The sequence below is a fragment of the Lissotriton helveticus genome, chromosome 12 (genome assembly GCF_964261635.1).
Source record: "Lissotriton helveticus chromosome 12, aLisHel1.1, whole genome shotgun sequence".
Lineage (NCBI taxonomy): Eukaryota > Metazoa > Chordata > Amphibia > Caudata > Salamandridae > Lissotriton > Lissotriton helveticus.
The window spans coordinates 656165866-656191381 of record NC_136073.1 but is presented as its reverse complement, the minus strand read 5'-3'; the positions used below and the strand labels follow the sequence as shown (position 1 = coordinate 656191381).

General features: G+C 49.0%; 1 protein-coding gene across 1 annotated transcript in view; it reads right to left on the bottom strand.

Annotated features, from left to right (window-relative positions):
- Positions 1–25516, bottom strand: part of RFWD3 (ring finger and WD repeat domain 3) — a 243098-nt gene that overhangs the window by 144882 nt on the left and 72700 nt on the right. Inside the window, exons 5-7 of the mRNA XM_078671496.1 lie at positions 16755–16955; positions 13741–13832; positions 10837–10951 (exon numbers count right to left, since the gene is read on the bottom strand). Of these exons, the coding sequence (XP_078527622.1) occupies positions 10837–10951; positions 13741–13832; positions 16755–16955 (408 nt within the window). The remainder of the gene's footprint in view (positions 1–10836; positions 10952–13740; positions 13833–16754; positions 16956–25516) is intronic.

Here is a 25516-nt window from a genome sequence, read left to right as displayed (position 1 = left end):
ACCATAGGTACCCAGGGCATAGGTGCACCCTAGGCCTACCAGGGGCTGCAGCATGTATTGTGCCACCCCTGGTTTGCCTTCCAAACTGACACCACAGGTCTGTTCACACAGCCTGGGTAAGGTGGTGTAATCACCCCTTACTTAGATATAGTATACCTATATCTACCTTTATATATAGACATATATACACCTATAAGCCACTCCTATGGTAGGCCTCGACAATCCTGGAGGCAGAGTGCTTGGTTTTATGTGAGATCTGAGCCCCTCTGCAGCTTTCGGAACCATCTCCTTATAGCTGTTCTATGATATAGCCATACCATATACTCTTAAGTGCATTATAATCCTCGCGGTTAATGCTAACGTTGGTTTGGCTTGATCAAAACATGTTGTGTAAGGTGTCAAACACTTTGGAATACTACACCCCCCCACCGCCAGTCCTGGCGACAGGGGTAGCATTCCACCCTTTTAGAGGGAGAAGACATGTAGTTACTGTTTTACCCGGTTAAAGGTAAACAGAGCCTCAGCATCAAAAAATGGATGCTGCTGCCACAGACACAAGTCTGACCTCCTGCTGCTGGACGAAACACCAGAAGGGGAGGCCTGGACAATAGGTTTCCTGCCTTGGGAGGTGCTGGCACCTCCCCAGACAGGGGTTTTGTGTATCGGGGCAGTGAGGGCTGCATTCAGTGAATGCTTCTGGACACTGCCTGGGGCACACAAGGTGCTCCAAGCATAGCCCGTTTCAAACCAGTTGCTGGGGCGCACAGCCCCAGCTCTGGCGCGAAACTGGACAAAGGGAAAGGGGTGTAACCATCCCCTTCTCAGGTCCACCCATAGGAGGGACCTAGTCAGGTAATCCAGCCCCCATTCTTAGTATACGTATAGGAGCTGTGTCCCTGGGACTTTAGATTATCCTGGAAGAATCTTTGAAAGACATATCTTGGACCTTCGACATTCTATTCTGACTGGTAGACGGAAGACATCTCCCTTGTGGTCAAGGAGTGACCACCCTGTGCAAACAGCCACCAACAGCAAATTTGCCGGTCTGCAGTTTCAAGGCTCCCGTCGGAACCCGAAGACTCTGCGACACAAGAACTGGACTTCCAGACTTCTGACCCCGACCCACATCCACAGCAAAGCTGAGACCCGTGGCAGACACGAGAGACGTGGGACCAGACATCTTGGACATCCTGTATTTTGCTACCTGCACTCCTTTCCTGAAGCCTCAGTAAGTTGTGCATTGGGGTACGAGAAGCCCCAGCCCCGAGCACCATTTGCACCGAAGCCCAGGCCCCCACACTCCGCCAGTGTCCCGTGGGCCCTGCCTTTGCATTTGAGCTCGATGCGTCTTCCCGGTTCCTTGCCCGTTGGCTTGTGAGCCCCCTGAAGACCTTCCTTTGAATTTAACTTGCTTTCCTGGTTGCTCCAGGCTTGATCCAGCTTCCTTGAAAAGGAGAAGCGCCACAGACCTTGCTGGTGTGCAACAGAGGCAATCTCGACATCCTGCGTGGGTTGCGGTTGCCAAGGCTTGTTGGGTCCAATCCGGATACCCACACCGCAGTCATCTAGATCCATCGTGGGACAGCACGAATCCAGCGCCTGGTCATCGTCGATGCCTCCTGGACCTCGTGGCTGAAGAGACAAACTCACCTTCTTCACCTTCAAGTACCCAACATCGCCTGGTTCCTTCCTGGTCACTGGCTAATGACCCAGACTCTGTCCCCTCTGCTTTCAGGTGCTTCACATCTCTGATCCACCCTTGGATCCACCCGGACACTTTCCCTCTGGTCACCTGCAGCACTTCTTTGCAGCTCTCCATAGAAAACGACGACGAAACCCGACACGAAAAGACACCTATGCACCCGGCTTCCCTGGGTGAGGTAACACAAGTACTCTGGTGCTCCCCTGGGTCTTGACTCTCGAAGTGTCCTAGTTTAAAAGGGTTCCATCCTAGTCCATCCGGAAGTGTCCTTAAGTTGTGTATTTGTAACTTCTTTGTTTCCCATAGAAAGTCAATGGTAACCCGCGTCTGTGTTTAGACACTGCACGCGTCTCCCGAGGGCCTCCTCCTTCCTATCCTTTGGTCGAGTAGAGTAGCCCCAGCGATTCCACAGGCCTCAGGCCTGCTTTCTAACTCTCACGTGGTACTTATGCCACTTTCTTAGTATATGGTTTGTGAGGCCCCTAGGGCATAACGTATACTGTGCAACTTATCGTATATTAACTGTGTGACTTGTATTGTAGTTTTACCTCGGACCTCATAAAGAGTGCAGAGGGGTTGTGTTTAGATTAAATACATATATATTTGATATATACCTTGTGTGCTGTCCTTTCATTTGGTTCTCAAGGGATTATATATGGTAAAACAACTTGCTTAACTCGCCTACTGAAGTGCTGGTTCATGCTACCATTAGGATAGCTTTCTATAAGGTTGACTTTACAACCAGCATCAATAAGGGTTGATTAGACTGGTGCAAGGTGCCCACTAGAACTCGTGGACATCATATGCCGGGCTAACTTCTCACAGTTGAAGCAGGAGGAAGAGACGGCGATGACCTGCTTTGTCATGGAGAGGGTGGAGTCGAGGATGACCCCTAGGTTGCGTGCGCGGTTGGTGGGCATTGGGGCTGTTCCTAGTGCAGTCGGCCACAAGGAGTCGTCCAAGGCCGAGGGGGTGGATCCGAGGATGAGGCCCTCCGCCTTGTCCGAGTTCTGCTTCAGTCTGCTGTTCCTTATCCAATCGGCGACGGCCTTTATTCCTTCATGGAGGTTGGTTTTGGCGGTGTGGGGGTCCTTGGTGAGGGAGAGGATCAGCTGGGTGTCATCGCGTAGGAGATGATGTTGAGGTCGTGCAGTCGGGTGACGTGGGCGAGCGATGCCATGTCGATGTTGAACAGCGTTGGGCTGAGGGATGAATCCTGGGGAACGCTGCAGATGATCTCGGTGGCTTCGGAGCGGAAGGGGGGGGTGAGGCAGATGCTCTGTGTTCTGCCGGAGAGGAAGGAGGTGGTCCAGTCCAGGGCTTTCTCTTGGATTCCGGCGTCGTGGAGGCGTGGTCATAGTGTGCAGTGGTAGACCGTGTCGAAGGCCGCTGACTGGTCCAGGAGTATGAGGGCCGCGGTTTCTCCTTTGTCTAGCAGAAACCTGATGTCATCGGTGGCAGCGATGAGGGCAGTTTCGGTGCTGTAGTTGCTGCGGAACCCGGACGGGGAAGGGTCTAGGATGCTGTTCTCCTTGAGGAAGCTGGTCAGTTGTTTGTGGACGGCCTTCTCTGGGACCTTCGCCGGGAACAGGAGAAGGGAGATGGGTCGGAGGTTTTTGAGGTCCTTGGGTTTCTTGAGTAAGGAGTTGATCTCTGCGTGCTTCCACCTCTCCGGGAAGGTCGCTGTCTCGAAGGAGATGTTGATGGCTTTCCAGAGATGGGGTGCGATGGTGGTGCTGGCTTTGTTTAAGATGTGGTGTGGGCAAGGGTCTGACGGGGATCCGGAGTGGACGGGGCTCATGCTCTTGATGGTGTTGTCGTCGTTGATGTTGGTCCAGGAGAGCAGGTGGTTGGTGCGGGTGGTGGTCGTGGGGGCGGGGCTCTCAGTGGTTGCCGAGGTATTCACGGCGTTGAAGCGGTCATGGATGTCTGCTATCTTGCGGTGGAAGAAGGTGGCCAGGGAGTCGCATAGGACTTGCGAAGGTGGGATGTTGTTGGTGTTGGAGCTGGGGTTGGAGAGTTCCTTCACGATGTTGAAGAGCTCTTTGCTGTTGTGTGCGTTGTTGTCTAGGTGGACTTTGGAGGAGGCCCTTTTGGCGGATCTGATGAGGTGGTGGTGTCTGCGGGTGGCATTCTTGTGGGCTGCGTTGCTTTCCGGTGTTCGTTCACGGATCCAGTTCTTCTCCAGCTTTTGGCGGGTTGGCTTGGAGGGCTGGAGGGCTGGAGGTCTTCGGTGAACCAGCTGGCTTTCTTGCTGGAGTGGCTGTTGATCCACTGTCTGAGGTTGAGAGCGTCGGTGTCGGTAGGGTCTGTGGGTGGGCTCTGGGCGAGGGTGGTGGATAGCTGGTCTTTGTTGATTTTGCTTCAGCAGCGGCGCGGCGTCTGTTGGGTGCGGTGGTGCGTGGTGGGTTTCCAGAAGGTGAAGTGGATGCAGTGGTGGTCGGTCCAGTGGAGCTCGGTGGTGTGGTTGAAGTAGACGTGGGAGCTTGCAGAGAAGATGGGGTGAAGCGTGTGGCCAGCGGAGTGGGTGGGTGTTGTGATGTTTTGTCGGAGTCCAAGGTTGGCGAGGATGTCGATCAGGGTGGTGGAGTTGGTGTTGTTGTTCAATCTGCAACTGCTACTTGCTTCACAGCTCTCTAGCTTAACAGAGAATGACTGCAGGTGTGGCACCGGAGGTTGCAAGAGGAAGATCAGCAACAGCAGTGGTAAGTTGAGATGTAGGGGGTCGTAGGAACACAGTCTGTTCAGCTCACCGCTTTCCAAAGCCCAGTGGCTTTGGGTGCAGGGGTGCCTTTAGATGTCGGAATCTTCCTACCGGAGCCGGTCAAGGTGGGGGCTCTGGATTGACACTGCAGGCGCCGTTGTGAAGAGCGGAAGAGGTTAGCCAACCCTGGAGAGGAGGTCAGGATTGCTGGGGAGACTTCACTGGAAGGTGAGCAACTCAGACTCGGGCAGTGGGTGTCCGGTGCAGAGTGGGCAGGAGACCCGGATTCGGAGTCTTTGGAGTCGGTTTCTTCTTGACAGGTCTGCTGTCCTGGGAGATTGGAGTCTTTATTAAATGCAACAGTCCTCCCAGGGGTTTTGGAGGTCATTGCTCCAAGACATGTTGCAGGGTGGTCAAAGCTGGAGACAGGTCGGTAGGGCTGGAGCCAAGGCAGTTGTCTTCTGGCTTCTGCTGCAGGGTGTCTTCTTTCTTCTTAGGTCATCGCAGATCTGAGGGTCAGGTCTGGGAAGCCCCTTAAATACTAAATGTAGAAGTCGTTTTAGGGGAGTAGCAGGTATGGCCACTAGGCACCTTACCTGGGATGGCTGCACCCTCTATTATGCGACCCTCCTATGGAAGGGGGCATAGAACTAGCCCTGATTGGAGGGGTCCCCCATCTTCAAGATGGCGGGGAGGGAAAGTTGTGCTTCACTTCGCTTCCTTTCACCCTAGGGGTGGGGTTGCTAGAGGCGGGCACACCTCCTACCTTTTTAGGTCTCCGCCTAACGAAGGCTGCGCTTGCACAGTCTCGCTGGGGAGATCTTATGTTTTACAGAGTGGGGCTTGAACCCGCCCCTCTTCTCCATTGGCTGGCTTCCTAAACGGAGGCCAGCCATTGGAGGAGAGGGGCGTCACTCAGTTTAAGCCCAGTCTTTTTGGGATTCGGGTGGGTGTTTTTTACTTTCTTTCTCTCCTCTTCCCATTGGCTGGAATTTTACCTTCCAGCCAATGGGAAGAGGAGAGAACGAAAAACACGCCCCCCGAATCCCAAAATGACCATGCGTTTCTCCGAGGCATTTCTGCTTCGCCTCGGAGAAACGTGGTGGTGTTTCTATGTCGTGGGAGCAGGTGAGTGATCGGAGGACGGGCCTGGTTGCCCCCAGTCTTCCCCCCCCCCCGCCGTACTTCGGCTCTTTCTGGAGCTGCTCGGCTTCGCTCGCCTCCCCCCCTTCCCTATGCCCGCAGCCCTCCTCCGTCCCGCTCTCACCTCCCCCCTTCTCTCTGCCATACTTTGGGACGAGTTCGCGCTGCCGACTCTTGTGCGGGAACCAGGGTTCGAGCCTCGGGGGTCGCGTTCACGTCCGGTGTTTCTGGGCAAAGCTCTTCTCTCCCGTGCCTTTCCATTTCAAGCACTGAATAAGATACCTTGTATTGATGTGTGCTCGGCCTAAACACAATAAGGGGACTCACATCACAAATGCATGGGTGAGAGCAAATGATCCGGGCAATTTGTGGGCTCTGGTGTTGGGCTGGGTGTGTGTACGACAAGCTCAATTAATACTCAGGCTGAAGTGTGTAGGATAACTCGGAGCAGACAAGACAGGTCGGTGGCAGAACGGTGGGAAACAGCCTGGGGTATTAAGAGCAACCGATGAGTAAGCGGTGCGCTGTGATCTCAGCGTGCCTGAAGAAGGACAAGCCGCTTTGCGGGCATGGTGTAGATGGAAGCATGACCGGGCAAGAGGTATGCGCGGTGGGGCGAGTGAAGAGGAGCAGGAACAGACAGCATTTTATGCAAATCCAGTTTAGTTACTCACATTGTGTAGCCTCGAGCCAGGAAACGTTTGAAGTGCAGGGAGGTAAAACTGATGTATTCATCTCACAAATGCTTCCTAACATGTTTCCGAGCATGTAAAGTTCTGCCCATACTTTTTACTTGCTCTCGTTTGAGAGCCTTCGATGCCCAGATAGTAGCGCCTTATTAGGGAATTTAAAATTGCTATTTGCTTGTTTATTTGATGTCTTCGTTCCGCTCCGAAAAGCTATGTATTGTGGCTTGTATTTTTCTCTGTGAATAAACAGCAAATCGCCAAAATGTGAAAGTGAGAAGATGCCAGCCTTTCCCACCACGCCTCTTGTCTTGATAGAGGTAGGGTCCGAGCTTTGGGATCCTTGCCTTTCACCCTAAAACCCGGAGAGATCTCCTCCGGAGAAGGAAAACACCGTAATTGTCATGCGAGCCTGGCGTGTGTGTGTGGAGGAGGGAGACAGACGAGGATGGGCGTAGCGATGATGTTGGGTGAATGGTGGGGGCGCTCTATTCTCTTCTTGCTATAAGGGGATTCTGTGCTCCCTCCACCCAGTCTGGAGTGTGTGACAGGAGCCCCCGGCCGGCCCTGCCCCTCATCCCTCCCAGGACAGCGGGAGTCGCACAGTTTACGCGGAGAGCGGTGTGAGCGCACCAGCGGGAGCGGCGCAACCTGGGAGACCGTAGAAAGCACCGTGGGCAGGGGGTTTGAGGCTGCTGGACGAGCCCGTCTCTACTGAGGGTCTGCGGAGCCGGGCGCTGCTCTGAAGCCCAGACTGAGAAAGACTTTACTCAGGTGAGGGGCAAAGAGCTGAACATTCCGGGCAAACCTGCATTAAGCACTCTCACTACTACTCTAGCACTAAAAACCCTTCACTTACAGGCCCGCACCCCCTATCCGCTGCACCCCTACACTTACAACACCCATGCGCTTCCTCCCTTACACTCACAACGCCCTGTATGCCATAAAAAAAATGCAAAAACGACACCAACCAACCGCTGGGTCTGCGAGCGGAGCATTTTATCCGCTAAACCCGAGAGAAGAGGGGGGCCCCCAGGCTGCAATGTGGCCGGAGTACATTTAATTTCGGGACTGAGACCTTCCTCCGATAACGGGCTCCCCTCGCCCTCCCCATTAGACTGGTAAGGCTATTTATTCCCAGCACCTTCTGAGTAGGACACAATTCTAATCAGGACGTTTGACGTCAAGTTAGACTGGATGGTAAGAGAAGATGGCCTTGATCTATGTGATGCCAGCCCCCTTTCTCAATCCGCGAGGTGCGTTATTTCCTTATTTCATCGTTATCTTCCCAGCGTGTTGCAGCATTTGTTATGTGCCCATCTGCAAAGTCCAGAATACTTCTCATTTTGGCATCAGACGTGCGCTGCGCAGAGCGGGGTCCCATTCGTGTGAATGCGGGTTGGGGGGCGGGGGACGTGTGGGTTTGTGCTCGGCTTGTGCGCACTGAATGTAGGAGAGTAGGGTCTGCTATCCTATGGTCACCCCAATTTTTGCTTTTTGCTTCACTGGTTTTCGACTTACTGAGGCTGTGGGCCTGCTAATCAGACCCCCAGCCTGCTGTTCTCTCTCTAAATTCATAATACATGTGCTATAGGCACATACCCCAATTGGAAATGGACTCCTTGTCAGCCCCTGTACCATGCACTATAGGTGCTCAGGGCATAGGTGCCACCAAGGCCTACCAGGGGCTGCAGCATATCTTTTGCCACCCCTGGCTGGTTCTTAAATTGAGACAACTGTCTGATCACTCAGCTGGGGCAAGGTGGTGTAATCACCCCTTGCTTAGATATAGTATGCCTATATCTAAACCTATCTGGACACATATAAACCTGTGAGCCACTCCTATGGAAGGCCTTATCAATCCTGGAGGCAGAGTGCGTGGTTTAATGTGAGATGGAGCTCTAGCATGAGCTGAGCCTGTCTGCAGCTGTCGGGAACAACTCCCTAAGCTGTTCCGGGATAATGCCATACCATATACTATTAGGTGCATTATAATCCTCGCGGTTATATGGCAACTTTGGTTTGGCTTTATCAAAACATGTTGTGTAAGGTGTCATACGATTTGGAATACTATCCCCTCGCCAGTCCTGGCGACGGGGATAGCATTCCACCCCTCTAGAGGGAGAAGACATGTTACTTTACTGAAATGCGGTTAATTTCTGAAAGGACCTCAGATCCACAAAATGGATGCTTCGGCCACAGACACAAGTCTGACCCCCTGTAGCTGACCGAAACTCAGCCAAGGGGGCCTGGACAAAGGATTTCCTGTCACAGGGAGGTGTCACACCACCCCAGACAGGAGATAGTGGATTGTAGCAGGGAGGTTTGAAAGAAACCAGACACTGCTTGGGGCGCACAAGGCTGCCCCTTGCATAATCCGGCCAGACCGGTTCTGGGGCACACCAGCCCCTGTCCCAGCGCGGCCTGGATCAAAGGAAAGGGGTGTACCCACCCCCTTCCTGGGTCTCACCCATAGGAGGGGACCTAGCAGGTAATCCAGCCCCCCAGATTCGAATAAGAGTGGGAGCAATGCCAATGCACTTCAGATTATCCTGATGAAACATAGGAAACGAAACTCTGGACCCTTCGACATCCTACTCGACGAAGAATACTGAAGAATCTCCCTTGTGGTCAAGGAGTGACCACCCTGTGCAAACAAGCACCATCCAGCCCATCGACGTCTGCTTTGTTGCAGTTCCCGCCGGAACTCGAGCGACAGAGATTGACGAGATCAAGCTTGCCTGCCTTCCCACCGCCCGATCCACAGTCCCTGCAGAGCTGAGACCCGTGGAGGCGACCGGAAGCGTGGGGCACGCCATCTTGGAAAGACCACGAGACGCTGACCGTGCAGCCCACGAGTGACCCTCGAAGCTGTACACCGGGGTTTGAGAAGCCCCAACCCTGAGCCACTCTTGCACCGAAGTTCACCCCTCTACACTCGACGAGTGCTGCGTGGGGCCCTTCTGCTACTTTTGGCTCAACGCGTTGGCCCGGTCACTTGCCAGCCGGCTTGTGGCCCCTGTGCCGACGAAAACTGAAATACGACCTGCGATTCTGGTTGCTCCAGATTTGCACCAGCTCCCCTGAAAAGGAGCCCCCACTCTGACCCTCCTGGTCCGAGTGAGAAGCAATCTCCCAGTTCCGTGTGGATTGCTTTTGCCAAGTGTTGTTTGCTCCAATCTTGAAGCCGACAGCGCCGACGGTGAGAGCCTACGTGGGACAGATCGTGACCCGCTCCTGGACGTCGCAGATGCCCCAGAGCCCACGTGGCAGCGGAGAGAAGCTCCTCGACAACCACCTGATTGCGCCCGACATTGCCTGGTTCCGTCCTGGTTCCACCCGGGTCACTGCTGAGTGACCCAGACTCTGTCCCCTCTGCTTTCAGGTACTTTTCGACTTCGATCCACCCTTGGATCCCACCGGACACTTCTCCTTCACAGCGCCTGCAGCCTCTTCAGCTTCAAGCACCAAGAACCAGCGTGACGAAACCAGACACTACTTCGACCCTGTGCACCTGCTTCCTGTGGGTGAGGTAACATTGCAACGCCGGTGTTCCCACACTGGTACACTCCTCTAGGGTCTGTGTCTTAAGTTTTGTCTTTCTAGGTTCAACGGAAGTGTCCTAAAACTCTATTTGTGTAACTTTTACGCACCATTGACTAACATTGATGCATGCGTGCGCTTTCAGCTCTGCACCCGAATCCCGCGGGCTTTTCCCGACTTCAGCATTGCTTGTCCCGACTGCTCCCAGCGATTCCCTAGGCCTAACCACTGTTCGATTGGTACCTCTTATGCCACTTTCTTAATATATGGTTTGAGTGGCCCCCCGCCCTCATCCATAATTGTGCAACTTTGTATGTTATACTGTGCTTTTGATTTAACGCTTGTGCCCCTTTATTCATAAAGAGTACTGGGGATTATTCTTAGAAATAAATACATATATTTTTATAATATATACTTGTGTGGTGTCCTTTCATTTGATATTACAGGACTGTGATTGGTAAAACAGCTTGCTTAACACGACCTCTAGAGTTAAGTCTTTAAGGCTGCTTAGTCTATGCTACCATTAAGATAGCTTGTCTACAAGGTTGACTTACAACCAGACACCATAAGGGGTTATTTGGACTGATACAAGGTGGTTCCAGAATTGGAGACATCATATATCAGGCCAACTTCTCACACTGAAGGGATGGGACCTCGGAGCTATGAGTCCACCTGGCACAGAAACTGCATGCAGTGTGACCTGGTGGTACATACAGGATGTGTGTCTCCTCTGGGGTGTCCGTATTCTGTGTGTGCGCGTGTGTATCTGCCGTCTCTCCGCCCCGCCGGGTGCGCTTTGTGCCCAGTGGTGACCTGCTCTGCCCCGGTCCCATCCACGGGCCGTGCCTGCCGTGTTCTCTGTGTAAGTCTGGCTCTGTGTGTGTGTGCGCGCAAATGCAATAGGTCTCGCATTTGCGAGAGATTCAATTTCCCAAGATCAAGAACAATTTTAACAATATTACATTAAGAATCAGAAACATTCTCTTTAAGGTCAAATTCCTACACAAAAGGCAAAACTCCTATGAAGCAGAAAAGTTTATTAGAACAAGGGAGCCTACCTGTACTTGTTTCCGGAGTCTACCACATTCGTCTGTGAGGACCTGTACCTGTAAACGACACTGTGCGGATTCCAACTCTGCTTTCCGTCGAAGAGTTTGCTCCTGTTCTAAAGAACTATAAAATATAAGAAAATAAGACAAACAAACCTAATTTTCTGAAGTCTTTCAAAGATGGGGCCAGACAGTCGGCAGATGCAAAAATGTGGAAATGGAGTGCAACTAACAAAGCACAGATGTCCATCAAAGCACCTCTCAAAGGCAGCTCTACCCATTGTGTAATGCAGGGTGACCAACACACATCTTGGCTAATGCATGCATTTTAGTTATTATCTTTAACTCCCACTGCAGGTCTGTTGTTGGCATGGTACACACTAAGTCTGTAACACAACTCCATCATCAAAAGAAATAGGAATCTATTTAGTGTCAAACAAAGAGCCGTGGGCTGAAATGATCAGAAATTAAAGATGCCAATGCTCCTCCAGTATCTTGAGGCTATTTGGTTGCTTTATTCAGACAAATGTAAGTTTTATCGTAGGACTACTGAAGAGCATGTGGCCCAGCAATTCATTCTCAGACCTCTATTCTAGGACTACAATTAGTCCTCCATCCTATCTACTTTATCCTAACTCTAATCTCGTAGATTAGAGTTAGGATAAAGTAGATAGGATGGAGGGAAGGTCCTATAACTGCTGGGCTTAAGATTACAACATATTATTCGGAGTACATACTAATTATTCTTATGACCAAGTATAAGTGTGAACCAGAAATGAAAGATATAGACCTGCCGTTCTAATAACTTTAAAAACGTACTCACCCTAACTGAAATGCACTTGACCTCAGTTTCTGGAAGCTGAGCAAATGTGTCAAGTTAACAAGTTTTGTTATGTGTGGGCGTAGTTCGGGGAGTTTTGCTACGCGGAACTTCGCAAGTTACAAACAACTTTGCGTAGTTCCGCGAGTGGCAGAGTGCAGTGCGAACTCCAGTTTGTGCTGGTATTCCTGCAGCTTGGGTAGAAATTCTAAGCGAGCAGCAGCTCGATCTCGCGAACTTACCGTTTGCGATCTTACCGTTCGCGGAAAAACCTCGGCTGCACATTGGGAAGCAGAGTTTTCTGCACTCCGCGAGCTTGGCTGAGTGCACAAAACTCCACAAACGGAGCTAAGTTCACAGCCCAGGCCTAATTTAAAGGCATTTTTATTGCTCATTCACTTTGTGAGCAATAAAGATGCCTTTAAATCTTGCTATCTTGTCACATTTGCTCTGCTTTCGAAGACAGAGGTCAAATGTCAGTCTTCCTTATTACTCGCCAGAAAGAAGAGTAGGACCTAAAAATAGCCCGTCCTAATTGAATCTGGCTCCGAAATGCTAGTTGGCGAGTGGATTTTTCGAGCCCTGTAATTGCATTACGATGCCCAGAAAAAGAAGTCCGTTTTCAGCATGGTCTGCCCAAATTAAGTGTCAGTGGGCAAAGGGATTTCAATTTCTATTTAAGATATGCGGCCTGACAAAAGACTGGAATGGGAAGTCTAGTATATGTGAGACAAAGTATTATGCTGAATGACAAAAGCAGGAGAGAACAAAATAATGGATTAAGTTATTACTACTGGACCACAGTGCATGCCATACTTAAGGCAATTCAGCGTACCAGAATTGCAGCATTATGAAAGTGTTTGACTGGCATATCATCTATGGAGGTTAAATATTTTTTCTGTGCTGTTCATAGTACAGTATGTGAAGCTTGTAAACACAGATTTAAAATGGAATTTCACAACTTTGGGAAAAAATACTGTTCTTAGGACCAGTCTGTATTCATAAAAATCCATATTTGGCTTCTTTGACAAATGAGAATTAAACTCACTGTTATGAAAATGGGTACCAACCTGTAGAAACTGCCAGTTTTTTGCGTTCTGGTATCTGGCATGTCGACCTCTGCTGTGTGGTATTACCCAAACAGAATCTCAAATACTAAGCTCTGTTTAAATGTGCTTATGAGCTGCAACCTGCAGTGCCCACCTTTTAACAGAAGGTCCACTGCCTTAAATTACAGTGAGGAGCTCTTAATCAGTTGCAGGGGGTCAGCATGAGGAAAGTTTGTGCACTCTACTTGGTGTGTGTGTGGTTTATGGTGAGCATAGAGTTTATCTGTAGTGCTTTGTAGAGAAAGCAATCCATTTTGGAAGTCCTGCACCTGAGTGACACCAGGTTAGCAATAACCTCCCCACTATCAGTTGTCAAACAAAATTCCACCAGACAACACATCAGGTTGTGAAACCGTGATAATACTACGCAGTTGATGCTGGTAGTTGACTGCAGATTTGCATATTAGCAAGAAACAAGTGAAGCTCTGAAAAGCAGTGCAAGCTTCTTTTGGTGGGCTGACTACCTGTGGACTGTTAATTTACAGTATAGATGTTACACAACATAAGGCGGTTTATCACTTTTGTACAGTGACAGGGCAGAAGCATTATCATTCCCAGTCATCAACAAAGCAGACTGATAATCTACAGTCAAAAGTACTCTATTACAACAAACATCCCTACTAGACCAAACATTTATTCAGACTCTAATCAGTCTTGCAACAATACAAACTACTGATGTAAATTCTATACTGTAATGCCTGAAACGGTTAAACAGGGTTGTATATCACTATATTACCCATCCCACATGTGTTTGATACTATCTCCGACTCATACTACTAGATTTAGGCTCATCAACCCGGAGGTCCCTGACAGAAAAGAATGACCAGTTAATGAAAGGCGGTTTGACTCAACCGGTCAAAAATGTGTAGCAATTAATTTTTCTTTTCTTGCCGCATCACCAGCATATTAATTGTGTTGTACTAAATCTCTGCCAAAACAACACTAAGACTTATATATAATGGCACCATAAGGTTGCTGTTGTACCTTTTCATACGTTCCTGCTCACTTGTGTCCACGGCCTTTAGTGTCCGGGCATACAACACGACAATGTCAGAACGTTTGGCTTTCTTATTGCACTGGAAGAGATAAACACAGACCCTGAAGTCTCATCTATGCACCTTCTTCACAGCAGAGATTATGCAGAAATAACCCTGTGTGGACCTCTTAATTGCCATACAGATCTGCATAACGAAAAAGTGACTCACAACATATTTCCTCAGCATGCATGCTAGCCATGTCTGGACATTGAAACAATTTTCTGGATTCGATTTTTCATTAAACAAAGCAACTATTAAGACACAGCATGATAATGTCAAGACGATAAAGAACTCAAACACCAACTAGACAACCACATTTCCTTTGAGGTGAAGTAGACAATATATTTGTTGAGTGTTTTTCAATGATTGAACTGGTGTACATCATATTATGCATCTGCACGTCATTTTCAATGGGCTAATATGTTATTTCTCACTGATGGGTGTTGCTTATTTCTTTGCATTTATGATTACTATTGCATAAAATGCTTTATAATAATTATGAGCTTGGATAGTATACTTTTAGTTCTTTATTCATTTACTTGTATGTTTAATAGAGTTCTAATGCACAGGGAGAGAGAAAGAGAGCGAGACTGTCTCACATGTGGAAATAATGCTCATAGCTTGCTCACATGTTAAATCCCTAATGGCAATGTTATTTTTATCACAATGTCATTGCGAACATGTATAAAAGCAGTTTATTTGCAGCCCTTTTCGAGGGATACTTTAGCTCCAAGAGATCTTATCTACTGCCAAGACTAAAAGCGTTTTTCATTGTGCACCCTAGGTTCTCAGAAAAGTAACACTCCTTACAGGAAGTTCCTGTTGCTTGTACTCGGGTACAAAACTGCCTAATGCGGTGCACGCTTCCTGATGGCAAACCTTTCAGTGCTTGTTAGGATTAGCAAAGATAAAGAAATAGATAAAGAAATAAATGAATGTAATTTGCTGTGTTATCTGTGATCAAAATATTTACTCTATGATTATTCAAAATTGCTATACATGTTTCAATATCTATAATAATTCTACATGTGTTTTACATTACATTAGCTCCAAAAGAAGCCTCGTTACAAAATGTTTAATATTTTTTGAGTGTGCTACATTGGGAAAAGGGAAAAGATAGCTTACCTAAAACCCGGTCTCTCTGACAGGTATTAAATTATTGTTACATGCCAACCGCTCTCTGGGTAAATAGGGGGAAGGATGGACACCAACTGACCGTTCTCATTGCTCAAGCTGGTAAACTGGTATACCTGTGCTTGTCTGAGGGCTAAGGGAGATCTACCAGATATGGTCAGGATGGATCCAGACACGCAACATGTCACTAATTCGCAAATTCATAATAAACTGACCACCAAAGGAGTCACACACACATACACGAGTAGTACCAAAAAGCAGACATCGGTTTATGTTGATAAACCCTCCCTTAGAACAAACTTAACTTATTAAAAGGATTCCCCGTTATCTATTTGAGCTTGGAATCTGTAGGAAAGTGCACCTTTCTGATAGTCACCCCTATTTTGTGCCTGGTAGTTGATGCAACTTTGACTGAAGTGCACTGTGTTCCTGCTAACCAGGTCCCCAGTGTCAGTGTTCTTTGCCAAAAACAAGGTAACTGTGCAACTGTTCCACAAATGGCAAGGCCTTTTGAGTCCAAAGTCCCTAGTAAATGGTATCCCTTGCACCCTAAAGAGGGTCTCTAAGGGCTTCAGCATGTACTGTACCACTGTAGGAAGCTGGCTCTTTGTGAGATGTATAAAGAAACTGATATTCCGTGTAAAGAGTCCAGGGCTTCCCTCATAAGTGGACCAGGACTTGCTATGCAATCTCAAAGTGCTCTATCAGGGAGTAGTATGTCAACCATGTTGAAATGGGAATCATATTTTGACATTGATGACAACAAGCAGGCATAATCTGTTGGCTTCTTAAAGGAGCAGTACATATATTTAATCCTGTGTACATGGGCGCAAACAGGCTGTTTTTCTTCATGCTTTTCGCTCCCAAACAGGGCCTTGAATGGCTTTTTCTAGATTGTAGCACACAGTGTCCAAGTAGGAATGTTGCTCAACATGGCTTTTATATATTATTGAGGGATAGAAAAAAAATCTCAATCAATAGAGCATGTCAGGATACAGAGTGCCACATTTGGATAACGACAGCTTGTGCTTCAAAAACATTGCAGACTATATAGTTCTGTAAAAGTTTTCTAGGGTCCCTTCTGTAGCCAGGAATAGTCTTCGTTTGACTATCAGTGACGATCCAAAGATGAAGAATTTAATTTGCAGTTCTACAGGAAACCAGTAACATTGCAATGCAATGGACAACAACAAAATGTATAGCTCTACAATCACTATGCAACACTAGGGAACATTTTAGAACCTGGATATAGTTTTGGTTCAGGAACATGAGGTTTGAAAACAGCCTTTGGGAAGGATATCACAAGAGGGTATAAATGTTCACAATGTGAAGAAAGACTTAGGATTTCACATGTAGGCTGCATGTCACTTTCAGCTTATACTTCCCTTTGAAAATATGTTCACTCAACAATGGGATCTTGGCATGTCCTATGTGTGTTTTTTGTGTTACTGCATTCATTTTGAAATCTGAGAACTTCAGTCAATCTACAAGAATAGGATTTTAAAATTAGATGCTAACAGACGTCTTATTTACGCCGTATTCAACAGAGAAAAACAATATTGCCTGAAAGAATTCTTGTTCAAAATCAACAATCAGATTTCCATTTCACCAGTGAAAAATGTGACGCTACTAGCTGAAGTAAAACTGAAAGGAATAAAATAACCCAAGGACACTTATAAGATTGGAGAGGAGGTACGCTAATTGAGAATGGAAAGATAGTGGCGTAAAAGGTGAAGTTAGGTAAAACAGGAAATGGGCTAAAGAAACATTAGACAAAAAAGGAAAATACATTTAATATGGTTTAAGATGCAGGACGTCCCTGCTTACCTGCGGACACTTTCCTGCTTGTCCCCGTAACCACCTATCAATACAGGTGAAGCCAAAAAGGTGCCCACAGCGCAGGGCTGAGAGACGGTGCTGCCCTGCATTTGTCCAGCTCTCAAAGCAAATGGCACAGGTATCTCCTTCATCCTCATCTGCAACTGGGGTTACGGTAGGGATGGGGTCCACCTGCTTCAAGGGAGTCCGCTAAAAGATAAAGAAAAGAATTCAAAATGTTATGGAATGGCACCTTGTCCATGACTGAATTAAAAATAGAAGGCAAACAGCGGAAGATATCTCTTGTTAGCCCACAGCATTGTGCAAAGCTAGACATGTTAACCAGTCCCTCCAGGATTTCGCGATTTGCAAAAAAATCGCGAAATCGGCAGTTTTGTAAAAATGCAGCGATTTTTACAAAACTGCCCACGAAATCTGGAAAATGTGATCACATTTTTTTTTCCGGACTATAAATGTGGAAATGATGTACGATGAGCAAGGTAATGGTGGGCCAAATATTAGCCAATACTTAGGAATGCAAAACTATTTTGCAGAGAAGTTACATGCTGAACAGAGCTGTTGACCCCTCACTCCTCTGTCTGCTCTGATTGAACCACAGACTGGTTTCAGAGCAGTAGGTTATGTCATACCAGAGTCCTCCGTCTGGCACCAAGGGGCAGGCAAAACACCATGTCAGCCCTGTGCTGGTGCAGGTGTTAATTTGTTACCAGAGTTGCACAGAGGGAGCACCGCCATACCATACGGGGAGATGTGGTTTCTGCATTTGGAAACTATTTTCCTGATAAAGAAAGAAAACGCTAAATGGCCAATGCACATTTTTGTCCAATTTATGCATGCATAATGTTCTGCAGCGAGGAAATTCTGATTGCGCTTACAGTCTGGAGGGCACATCTGAAAGGCCAGTACAGCTGAAACATATTCATTCACGTGCGAGAGGCGCTTCTGTCAAGCTGGTATAGCATGGGTAATAATCTCAACCAGATGCCAGTGCCCCTCTGAAAGGCAAGTATGGCTGAAGCAGAGCTGGAAACGGCAGAAGGAACTTGTAATGTCAAGTCAAGTCAAGTCAAGAAGGCTTTATTTCGATAAAAGTTATCATAAAAGCTTTTAAAATACACAATTTCATAATAATAAAAAAAGAAAAATGGCAAAATAGTCAAAACACAAGAAATTTAACATACAGTTAGTTTAAAAAAACAGATTAAACAATTGATTTAAGCCTCTTGGATCTAATGGACCAAGCCCATGATAAAAATTTGGCAAGAGTGCAAGCATATAAGGTACAGCAGTCAGACCTGAGTATGCGTATAGCCTCCGCATGATGCCTAGTGCCCAGCTGGCGACAGATGTTTAAGCCATTTATTCCGTGGCAAGGTATACTCTCTGCATTCAAATAAGAAGTGCGCCACTGTCTCTGGTCTGCCTGTGCACATTGGGCAATACTTTGTGGTTTGTACGGGTGGTTTCCACCTTGATGAAAAGGCATGCAAAGGAAGAGTACCTGCTCTAAATTTAAAATATAGGGCCCTGTCAAAAGGTTTCTCAATTATGTCCAAGTACAATTCTCGCACTGGCAAGTCCTTAAAATTCAGGAAATCTTCCGTTAATCTGCCCAAGCAGACATTAGTGTCCCTTTTTGACGCTATCCAATTCCAGTACAAGGTTTTTAAAGTTTCTTTCGGTGGAGAGGTTCTGTTTAGCCATGCCTCTTTTAGGCCCATATTGGATAACAAAATTTTCATATCTCTCAACCATTTAATTTTCTGACATCCAGGAAGTGACGCAATTTCTGAAAGGCCTTGTGCATATTTACCAAGTTCCTGTACACGCCAGAGGCGGGCCCATAACAGCAGTGGGCGAAGTTTTGCTTTTTCTTCAATTGGGCGACAACCTAAGTCCAACATTAGTGGGACCATAGGCGTACCTTGCGGGAGGGACATAATTGCTCTGCAAAATTTCCTCTCAGATCTTGGCAACTCATTAGTAATATCTGAGCCCCATAACTCAGCCCCATAAAGAGCAGAGCTGACCCCTTTGGCTGCGTAGATTTCAAGAACAGTAGATATAGAGGAGGAGCTTGGCGGGCATCCGAGATGGCCGCGTGAGCACAGCGCTCTCCGGACCCCCGCCGCTCCCGGCTTAATATCCTGCTTTAATCCTGATTTTTTGCGAGGATTCGTATAGAGGACGTTGGGCTGATCTACCTGGACCTTTCAGAAATTGATTTGGACATCGGGTGCCTGAATTATGTTCAATTGAACTTTTGGGCTCCACCCTCGAAGCACGCCCGGGACTGGGTGAGGTTCGGTGGCCGTCTTGGAGTTGAACAACAACGGCAGGGGGATTGGTCTTGCGGGTCCCCTTCTTGAGTTTCGGTTTCGTTTCTGCCTCAGACTGGGACACTGGTGAGAGGGTCGGGCCAGAGCTGCGGCCGGGACACGAGTGGGTTGTCTGGCCCTTGGCTGCACTGTTCCTGGAGTGGGCTGCCTCTATCCTGGTGATATCCCTCTTGTAGTCCTTTGGTCCCGGGGCCTTCATTTCTGGTGCCCGGTCCGTCGACCCTGGTGACTTTACTCGTGACGCATCTTCAAAATGGCGGGCAGAGGGGACCGAGAGACGCGCAAGACGAAGACACCGCTGCGCGGGGGTCCGGTTCAATCCAATGTTATGGATCGTTATACCCACTCTAAAGGGTCCCCCGGAGCTGCCCTGCCCGGTCCCATCGCGTCCGATCAAGTAGTGGATGCGTCGACGGAGCCCTCCTTGCAGGACATCATGGGCGCCATTTCTGGCATGAGGGAATCCATAGGCCAACAGTACGAAACCTTGGCCCACAAACTTGACACTGTGGCAATTGAGGTGAATTTGATTCGAGCCGATCTCTCCAAGACGAACGAAAAGGTGAAGTCGGATATCAAATCATCCAGCCTCACGACTGACGTCTCTGATATTCAGACGGAGATTGGCAATCTCCGTAGGGTGAACGATTTCATGACCCGGCGCTTGGAGGATTTTGAGAACAGGGCACGTCGCTGTAATGTTCGCGTGGTGGGTGTGCCGGAGAATCCAGAACCCCACTCGGTTGATCTCCTGGTTGAAGACCTCATCCAGAACCACCTTTCTCCGTCTGGCCTTAGTAAATTTTTCGCAGTGGAGCGCGCACATCGTGTTCCAGGGGGCCAGGGCAAGCCGGGCGCCCCGCCGAGACCTATTATTGCAAAGCTTTTCCATTATAGAGATCGGGACGCTATCCTGCAGGCCTCGCGGGTGAAGGGCCCGGTGGCCTTTGAGAATGCCACGGTGAACTTTTATCCGGACTTTTCCCAACAGGTCCAGAAGCAGCGTATGGGATTTCGTGGTGCCAAGAAGCGTCTTAGGGACATGGGGCTGCGTTACGCAATGCTCTTTCCGACTAGGTTGCGGGTGGAGTATAATGATCGTACTTTCTTCTTTGATCGGCCAGATGCTGTGAATGACTGGCTAGACTCCCTGCCTCATCGACCTCCTGAGACTGAGTCCGAAGCCCACCCGGGCGGTGCTGAGGGTGGCGTAGAGAGCTGAACATTTTATCTTTGACTGATGCCTTGTTTTGTATACCTTCTCCAGGGATGTAAGCCTATGTTCCTCTACCTCACATGTGTTTTGATGTATGATCTTTTTCTCGTCATTGGTTTGATCGGGGGGCGGGTGGGACAGAGCCTTTCCTCCTCCGGGGTCTTTGTGTAGAATAGGGGTTCTTGGGCGACAGGCACACTGCAGGTTGGGGTGGCTTTTTAGCTTTTTGCAGGGGTGCAGGGTGGGGGGTGTTTTCTTGTTACCTGGGGGGTGGGTGGTTGGGAAGTTTGTTGTTTGTGTGTTCTGGGTTCAAGGCGACTTTATTCTGTATCTGGATTGCTTTTTATGGTCATGCTCATTGGTGGGGGGTTTGGGCTTTTTCGGGTGGGATGGGGGGTAGCGGGTTGAGATTTGTCTCGTGGAACGTTAATGGTCTGGGAGATCGTATCAAGCGAAGTGTGGTGTTGAAATGTATACGACGTTTATCTCCTGACATTGTTTTCCTGCAGGAGACTCATTTGATAGGCAATGTTTGTCATGCAATGAATAGGTGGGGCTATCGCCTCGTAGCGCATTCGGGGTTTACCTCGGGTTCCAGGGGTGTGGGTATCCTTGTCCGGGCTTCCCTCCCCCTGGCTATTGATGATGTTATTCAGGATGATCGGGGGCGGTATGCTGTTCTTGTGGGTCGATATGAAGGCCGTGCCCTCTCCTTGTTAACTGTTTATGTGCCCCCCGGCTTGCAGACTTCTACCTTTTCAGATTTGGGCCGTGTCTTGTTGGACCTCCCTGATAGTACTCTTTTTCTGGCTGGTGATTTTAATTCAGTAGTCTCCGGTCTCCACGATCGCCACCCCCCTAGGGATACCCCTGCGGCTCAGCAGTGGTTGGGTGGATTTTTGGATACCTTTGGCCTGGTGGATTGCTGGAGGCTTTTACATCCTACGCAGCTTCAGTACACCTTTCACTCTGGGGCCCATGGGAGTCTGTCTCGGCTGGATTATTTCCTGATGCCTGCGGCTCAGTCCCCAGCGGTGCGTGAGATAGTACACCTGCCCAGGGGTGTCTCTGACCACTCTCCGCTCTGGCTTCGTTTTGAGGTTGGAGTGGAGGCAGTGGGGCGGGTGGCCCCCATTAATCCGTGGTACCTCACCTCCCCCGAGACCCGCACCCTTCTGCTTAAGTCCTTTGACTCGTATTTTCTGGATAACGAGGGGTCGGTTTCCTCTGCTGTGTCCCTATGGGAGGCCTTTAAGACCGTGATTCGTGGGCAGGCCCTCTCCCTTATTGTTGAGGCTAAGAGAGCGAGAAATAGAGAGGTGGTTGATCTTGAGGGGGAGATTTCTGCATTGGAGGAGGGTTTGGAATCTGGTGTCACGCCTGAGAAGCTCCATGCCCTGGGTCTGAAACAATTTGCTTATAAGTCCATGGTCACAGATGCCGCCAAAGTGATGTTTCGGGAGCAACAGGGTCGTTTGTATGATGTGGGTGACAAAGCGGGTAAATTGCTGGCATGGCTGGATAAAAAGGAGAGAGCTAATCGTGTGGTACCCGTGATTCAGTCTGCGAGTGGTGTGAGTGTAACGGACCCGATTGGAATAGTTGACCGGTTTGCCGATTACTTCCGTGTGGTGTATACCCCTGTGTCTGAGAGGGATGTGGTTGACTCTCGCCTTTTGTTGCGTGATATAGCCCTGCCCATTGTTTCCGATTTAGACCGTGTGGCGTTGGACTCCCCCTTTACGGTTGATGAGATAGCTACTGCCATCCGTTCCCTCCGTTCGGGCAAAGCATTGGGCCCGAACGGGTTGCCGATCGAATTGTACAAGTTGCGTCCCGATAGGGTGGCTCCGTATCTTCGCGCCATGTTTCTGGAGTCCCGGGAACGGGGTATTCTCCCTTATGATCAGAGACTGGCCACAATAGTTGTCATCCCCAAGGAGGGTAAACCACGTGATCTTTGTTCCTCCTACAGGCCCATATCTCTACTAAATGTTGAACCCAAGGTGTTGGCGAAACTCCTGGCATCCCGTCTCTTGACGGTCATTAGTGACTTGGTCCATCCGGATCAATCCGGATTTATCCCGCATCGCAACACGGCTTTGAACCTGCGTCGTCTTCACGGCGCGGGGGCGGGGCTTCTGACGGAGCCGGCCATTTTGGCATCGTTGGATGCTTCCATGGCCTTCGACACGGTGGAGTGGCCTTATCTTTGGGCGGCTCTTGAGAAATTTGGTTTTGGGCCTGAGTTTATTGGTTGGGTCCAGTTATTGTACGCGGAACCTCTGGCGCAAGTAGTGGTGAACGGTAGGGTCTCGGTTCCTTTCACCCTTGGAAGGGGTACCCGTCAGGGATGCCCCTTGTCTCCGTTACTGTTTGCGCTCGCCATGGAACCATTGGCTGCTTGGCTTCGGTGGGAACCTTCCCTCAAGGGGATCCGCTGGTCTCCGGACTTTGAGGACCGCGTGTCGCTTTACGCGGACGATATCCTTTTATATCTCACCTCCCCGCGTAAATCTCTGTCTGTTCTGTTCGACGTTCTTGCTTCCTTTGGAGCCAATTCGGGCCTTGTTATTAACTGGACCAAGTCCTGTGTATATGTTCTTTCGGGGGTTTTGCCCCCCTTGCCGAGCAGACTTCCGATTCAGGTGGTCCACTCGGGTTTCAAGTATTTAGGGATTTTTATTACGTTGGACCCGACGCTCCGCTTTGAGCGTAATCTCCTCCCACCATTGCTTAGATTGCGCCTGGATGTGGCCCGTTGGCGTAAGCTTCCTTTGTCTCCTCTGGGCAGGGCGGCTCTGTTTAAAATGATGTCCTTGCCGCGATTCCTTTACGCGCTCCAAAACTCCTATGACGCTATTCCTAAGACCTATTTTCAAGAGATTGAGAGTCTTCAGCGGCAATTGATATGGGATGGGCGTCCGCGTATCGCACTCGCAAAGCTCACCATCCCTTGGTATGACGGGGGCATGGCGCTCCCCGATATCAAGCGATATTACTGGGCTTCCCAGTTGTCTGCCATTAATCACGTGATGTTTTCCCCGGGTCGTAATCCTGCATTCGAGATGGACAGATTCCAGCTCCCGGGTGGGGACTTTACTAGAGTACTTTATTCTCGATCGGCCGGGCGCCATCTTGTGGGCCCATCCAAGATCGCAGTAACTGTATGGCGAGCTGCGAATGTGAGTTTGGGGTGGGAGGATCGCTTGACGTTGGCGACGCCGCTTTACGCCTCGGAACGTTTGGGCGGACTTTGGTCCACCAAGGGTTTTGACCGCTGGGATATGATAGGGATTTGTAAGGTGGGTGATGTGTGCTCGAACGGTAGTGTGAAGTCGTTCCAGGCCCTCCAGGCGGAATATGGTTTGAGTGGTAGGGAATTTTTTCGCTACCTGCAGGTCCGGCATGCCCTCGCCTCAGTTTTGGTTCCTAATGAGGCCCTGCCGGAATCTTCCCCCCTCGAGGACCGTGTCCTTGATGGGCATCTTCCCGATAGTACTATTTCTCTGATTTACAAGAAATTGATCAATAATCGGGCGGACTTATTGGTCCGACTTCGGGAGACTTGGGTTGGCGATGGGTTGGAGCTGGACGACGAGGATTGGCAGTCGGCACTCTCTTCTCCCAAGGAGGTGGCCATTCCTGCCCGTCTCCGTTTGGTTCAACTTAAGATTCTTCATCGAGTTTATGTCACGGGTCCGCGTCTGGTGACGATGGGCTTTTCTTCGGATGGGCTATGCAAGCGTGGTTGTGGTTTGAATGCGACCTTTTTACATATCCTTTGGGAATGCCCGGCTGTAGCGGCTTACTGGACTGCTGTGCTTGAGGTGATGACTGCTGTGACTGGTGTTGCCCTGCGGCCGGAGCCGCGACGGTGTCTGTTGAATGTGTGGGAGCCCACTGACTACTCTGTGGCCCAGACCAGATGGGCTACCCTAGGATACATGATTGCGAAGCGGGATGTTGCGCAACTCTGGGGCGCTTCCAGGCCCCCTGAGGTTTCGAAGTGGGAAGACAACATGGACTGGTCCATGTTTCGTGAGAAGACGGTTTATGTGGCCAGGGGCAGACCCAGGGCGTGGACGAAGGTTTGGGGCCAGTGGAATGATTATCGTGGGGATGTTTGCACCCCTCCCCTTGTAGGCACTGCTGAGATTGTCCTATCTCCCTAGACGTGCGTTCCCGGAACCTCCCCATACGGGTTTTTTCTATATCTCCCCGCTGCTCCCCTCCCCCCCCCTTCCGACTCGATTGGAGCCTCCGGGCTCTAGGTGTGTTCTCCTGATCGTGGACCGTCCCCTCCTTTCTTTGGGCTGACCTTACTTATCGTACATTCGCCTTATAGTGTTTGTTTTTCTTTTATAAAATAAAAATTCGAGTTGCTCTGTGATATTTGTGGAGCGATGCTTTGTGCTCGAGCTGTACCCGACCGCGGGTGTACGTTTCTGTTTCATGCACTGTGCCTTGTTATTAGCGGCCAGCCCGTGCGGTTGTAGGCCCATTCTTGTACTTTTCTATGCTTGCTCCAATAAAGGTTTTTAAAAAAAAAAAAAAAAAAAAAAAAAAAAAGAACAGTAGATATAGGTCTAAAAACACAAGAGCGTTGTTCTTTCAATAAAGCTCCAGTTATACGTTTGTGGGTTAGCAACATTTTATCCAAATGAGAAGCCCGTTGCATTTTGTGGGAGAACCGTATGCCTAGATAGTCAAAAACTTCTACTTTCCCCAAGGGTTCTCCATTCAAAGTAGGAGGGCAAATTGTTTTTTGGGGGGGATTCAGGACAAGATACTTCGTCTTTTCGGTATTAATAATCAAACCCCGTTCAAGGCAAAAGGACTGGAAATTGTTCAGAAGTCTTTGGAGGCCAATCGGGGTTTTCGACATCAAAAGCGTATCATCCGCGAAGAGAAGGGTTGGTATGCGCTCTCCAGCCAGGGATGGGTCATCTGAAGGGTGTCTCCGAAGGTGCTCAACCACCCCATTGATGTAAAGGGAAACAAGCATTGGAAATGCAATAGGTCTCGCACCATTAGAGTTAGTGCTTTTAGAATTGTTTATGGGTTTTTTTTGTAAATGTTTAGCATTTTTGTTTCCTGTAGCCAATGCTAAAGTATTACAAATAAAAAAAGCCATAAACATTTCTAAAAGCTCTAACTGAAATGGTCTGAGAACTATTGCACTGTGTGAGGGT